At 43.5% G+C, this 5,289-nt stretch overlaps 1 protein-coding gene across 1 annotated transcript in view; it reads left to right on the top strand.

The window, feature by feature from the left end:
* Positions 1-2,546: 2,546 nt before the first annotated feature.
* The window catches only part of TMEM236 (transmembrane protein 236), a 50,883-nt gene continuing 48,140 nt past the window's right edge, over positions 2,547-5,289 (top strand). Inside the window, exon 1 of the mRNA XM_011976570.1 lies at positions 2,547-2,803. Coding sequence (XP_011831960.1) covers positions 2,547-2,803 — 257 coding nt within the window. The remainder of the gene's footprint in view (positions 2,804-5,289) is intronic.

Raw genomic sequence — 5,289 nt, forward strand, 5'->3', positions numbered from 1 at the left:
CAAGACTCCACCTCAAAAAAAAAAAAAAAAAAAAAAAGTAGTTGACAACAGAACTGCTGCTCAGATGGGCCTCCACCCCATCCTTTCATATTTTATCACTGTTCTTCCAAGTCTCTTCTTTGGCTTGAAAGAATTTCTGCTAAACTTCAATGGATTCAAAATCCAAGTTCAAATAAAATAACTAGATGGCTTGAAGAATCAGCTGACTAATTGTCTGGCAGTGGGAGGGCAGAAAGCATCAATCCTGAGAGCCACACCAGGAGCCTCCGATGCACCCTGGAACTCCAGCAGCCCAAGGCCCCTTCTGCCGAGGACCTTGAGAAAGAGAAGCCTAGAGAAATATGGGTCTGCATCAGTGTGACAGCAGGCACAGGGAGGGCCACAGAAGGGACGGGGCTCAATGTCTGCTGGTGTGACGCCCCTTCATCACTCCCGCTCCATTTGTGTTGGCTGGGGGGCTCTTACCTCTAGCCCAGGCTCCTCTCTGGTTCCCAGTTGGCCTCCTGCCTCCAGGGTAGCACTGCTCTGTCCTTTCTCCACATCAGCATCGAGCCTCCTTTCCAGATGACCAAAGGATGCTGTGTTCAGAAAACTTTGCTTTTTCACTGCTGGCTACACCCCCTGCCTGAATCCTTAATGGGACACAACATTCTTACCGCAACCTATTTTGTTGTTGTTGTTTTGAGGTAGGGTCTCGCTCTGTTGCTCAGGCTGGAGTGCTGTGGTACGATCACAGTTCACTGCAACTTCAAACTCCCACGCTCAAGCAGTCCTCCCACCTCAGCCTCCAGAGTCACTGAGACCATAGGCATGCGACCCTGTGCCTGGCTAATTTTTTGCATTTTTTGTAGAGAAGAGGTTTCACCATGTTGCCCAGGCTGGTCTCAAACTTCTGGCCTCCTCGAGCTATCAACCCACCTTGGCCTCCTAAAGTGCTGGGGTTACAGGTATGAGCCACCCCACCTGGCCCCCAAACTATTTTTCTAACATTGCCTCCTCCTGTTTCCTGCTGTGCCACACCAGATTCTCACTAACCACTGCAGCCTCCTTGGCTGTGTCTGAAATGTCACCGACACCACAGTGCCCCTGTCCATCCTGACCGTGCTTATGTGCCCATCCTCTTCCCACAACCCCAAGGTGAGGCAAGGTGCAGTTCACCTGTGTCCCTGTAGCACTTCGTTTACAGTCTTCTGACCTCGGTTATTTTTGTTGTGGTTCCTCAGTTTATCGCCTCCATTGGACCTCAAGCACTTTCAGAGCAGGAACTTCTGTCATTCATTCATCTTCATACCCTCACACATACTAAAATGCTCATTGTAAGTGCTCAAATATGCTTTTCTTTTTTTTTTGAGAAGGTGTCTTGCTTTGTCACCCAGACTGGCGTGCAGTGGCATGATCTCGGCTCATTGCAACCTCAGCCTCCTAGGTTGAAGTGATTCTCCTGCCTCAGCCTCCCAAGTAGCTGGGATTACAGGCATGCACCACCACACCTGTCTATTTTTTTTTTTTTTTTGTACAGATGGGGTTTCACCATGTTGGTCAGGCTGATCTCGAACTCCTGACCTCAGGTGATCTGCCTGCCTCAGCCTCCCAGAGTGTTGGGATTACAGGCGTGAGCCACTGTGTCTGGCCTTAATTTTTGTATTTTTTAGTAGAGACAGGATTTCACCATGTTCAGGCTGGTCTTGAACTCCTGACCTCAGGTGATCTGCCCGCTTCGGCCTCCCAAAGTGCTGGGATTACAGGTGTGAGCCACTGTGCCCGGTCTTAAGTATGTTTTTCGAAGGAAGGATATTCATGGAGACAATTGTCATCCTTCAAATATTTGATATGCGTTTAAGCCAGTCACAGATAGCTATTAATGTGTAAATCCTGATAACAGGCTTCTAATGTCATCATTTCAGTTTGCTGGGCAGCAAAACAAAAATAGCATTAATCTGTGTTATATGGCAACTAATGCGCAATAATGAATGAATATCTTAAGTATGAGGGAGAATCCTGGTTAGAAAGTTGATAAAGTGAATTCAGACTCCCTTTGCAAGCACTTGAAAGGGAGGGGTGGTTTTCCAAGATGAAGACTTGGGTTTGAGTATCTCCCTTTGCCTGAATTTGCTTTTATGTGAAAATAGAGAGTTGGATTCTATCTATTCTCCTTTAACTCTAAAATTACATTATTCCAGCAGTTTTACTTAACAAGAGTTGACTATTACACAAATGGTTTTGTGCTAATATTAGCAATAAACACCTTTTTAAAACCCTGCTTTTACTCGTGCTTTGAGGCATGCTCTAAAGTTCATTTGACTTCTAATAATGGATGTGCAAATATGTTGAGTGATCACTTCCACAATGGCCCTGTTCCTTTAAGAGACCACGGTTGTTAAGTTAGGAGATCATTGAACCATGTGAGGGTCAATAAAAGAATAAAAAGTCACTGGTTAGCGATCCGAGGACAAGGAACTTGATCCCAGTTCAGTATCTGTGGGTCCGTATGCTGCCCACAGTCAAAGAGGGAGTCCCAGGTCCTTGGCAGCTTGCCTTTCCTCGGGATGGCTTCTGGAAGGCTCATTAAGTTCGTGGTTTTTGAGGTCCTAGAGTTTGCTGCTTTCTCCATCCCCACACTGGTGATCACGGAACAGTTTGCCACCGCCTACCAGGGAGCAATGGCTAGATCTGATAACACACCTTACTGGCTGATCGTCTCCTGTTCTATTGCCTATGTTGCGTTAGTGACTCTACTGATCTGGGTTCCTGTAAAAGTTCTCCTGCACAAGAAATGTTATATTTACAGAAAAATTAAAGGATGGTAAGTAAAAGAATTATTATTATTTTTTTTTGGATATGGAGTTTTGCTCTGTTACCTAGGCTGGAGTGCAGCAGGGCAATCTTGGCTCACTGCAACCTCCGCCTCCCTGGTTCAAGTGATTCTCCTGCCTCAGCCTCCTGAGTAGCTGGGATTATAGTCACGCACCACCACGCCCAGCTTATTTTTGTATTTTTAATAGAGATGGGTTTTCACCATGTTGGTCAGGCTGGTCTTGAACTCCTGACCTCAAGTGATCTGCCTGCCTCAGGCTCCCAAAGTGCTAGGATTACAGGAGTGAGCCACCATGCCTGGCCCATAAAAGAATTCTTTAGTAGGGAATCCCTGTGATGCTTTCAAAGATACGTTTGTTTGTTTGTTGTTTGTTTTAACTTTTATTTTAAGTTCAGGGGTACAAGCGCAGGTTTGTTACATAGGTTAACTTGTGTCATGAGGAGTTTGTTTGTACAGATTCTTTCCCAGGCATGCACTACCATGCCCAGCTAATTTTTGTACTTTTAGTAGAGACGGGATTTCCATGTTGGCCAGGCTGGTCTCGAACTTCTGACTTCAAATGATCCACCCACCTCGGCCTCCCAAAGTGCTAGGATTACAGGAGTGAGCCACCATGCCCAGCCCATAAAAGAATTCTTTAGCAGGGAATCCCCGTGATGCTTTCAAAGGTACATTTGTTTGTTTGTCTGTTAACTTTTAACTTTTAAGTGCAGGTTGGTTACACAGGTAAACTTATGTCATGGGGGTTTGTTGTACAGATTATTTCATCACTCAGGTATTAAGCCTAGTACCTATCAGTTGTTTTTCCCGATCCTGTCCCTTCTCCCACCATTCACCCTCTGAAAGGCCCTGGTGTGTGTTGTTCCCCTCTGTGTGTGCATGTGTTGTCATCATTTAGCTCCCACTTATAAATGAGAACATGGGGTATTTGGTTTTCTGTTCCTGCGTTAGTTTGCTAAAGATAATGGCCTCTAGCTCCATCCATGTCCCTGCAAAGGACATGATCTTGTTCTTTTTCATGGTTGCATAATATTCGATGGAGTATATATACCACATTTTCTTTATCCATTCTTCTATCACTGATGAACATTTAGGTCGATTTCATGTCTTTGCCATTGTGAATAGTACTGCAACGAACATACGGATGCATGTGTCTGTATAATAGAATGATTTATATTTCTTTGGGTATATACACAGTACTGAAATTACTGGGTCAAATGGTATTTCTGTCTTTAGGTCTTTGAGGAATCACCACACTGTCTTCCACAATGGTTAAACTAATTTAGACTCCCACTAACAGTGTATAAGTATTGCTGAAAGATATTTCTAACATACTGTGGGTAAGGATGTGAGCAGAGCATAAGGATAGAATGTGACATTAACGGGAGGCTACAATTACTGCTTCTGTAAATGTATGGATATTATGGTATCTTCTATTATTTTTCTACAGTCATTTATACTGAGTGATAATAACACATGAGATGGGTTAGTAAGACTGGAGTTTATGCCAGTTCATGCTATTCTCAGTAGTAAATGTTGGACCTAATTCTCCTGTACACTAGACTACATAAACTCATCAGAGTGCGCTTACACAAGTCATAATCAGAAGATGGTAATGTAGAATTTTGATTTTACATAAAACTGAAAGTAAGTCTATTTTTAATTATTTACATTGCATTTTGCAGGCCTAAGGCATACTTTGACCATTAACTAAGATTTTTAAAACAACTGGTTCCTTTAGACTTTTTATTTACTTATTTATTTATTTTGAGACAGGATGTGGCTCTGTTGTCCAGGTTGGAGTGCAATGGCTTGATCATTACTCACTGTAGCCTCGACATCCCCAGGGGGCTCAGGTGATCCTCCCACCTCGACCTCCTGAGTAGCTGGGACTGCAGGTGTGCACCACCACACTTGGCTAATTTTTTCTGTTTGTGTTTCATAAAGATGAGGTTTTGCCATGTTGCTCAGACTGGTTCCAAACTCCTGGGCTCGTCCTGGCCTCCCAAAGTGCTGAGATTACAGGCGTGAGCCACCAAAGCTGGCCTACTTAGACTTTAAAAACAAATAATTTACTATGTTGGTAAATTCTATTACCCTTGTAGGGGAGGAAAGTACTTCAATAACAGTACAGAGATATTTTAAATAAATAAGGATTGAATGTTGATTTAACTAGCAGATCAGCTAATGGGTGTACTGATCCACATTAAGGGTATTGAGAACAAATAGTCTCTGATATCAATGTGTTTTTCCTTTTAGATCTTCAGATCTGATTCTTACTCATCTTGGACTTCTCTGTTTTCTTTGATAAGTTAATTTTTCTTTCATACTGATGTTTTATTTTTTTGTTTATTTATTTGACAGAGTTTCACTCATTGCCTAGGCTGGAGTGCAGCGGCACAATCTCAGCTCACTGCAACCTCCGCCTCCTGGGTTCAAGCGATTCTCCTGCCTCAGCCTCCTGAGTAGCTGGG

Source organism: Mandrillus leucophaeus, unplaced genomic scaffold (assembly GCF_000951045.1).
Source record: "Mandrillus leucophaeus isolate KB7577 unplaced genomic scaffold, Mleu.le_1.0 Scaffold1018, whole genome shotgun sequence".
NCBI classification, from domain to species: domain Eukaryota; kingdom Metazoa; phylum Chordata; class Mammalia; order Primates; family Cercopithecidae; genus Mandrillus; species Mandrillus leucophaeus.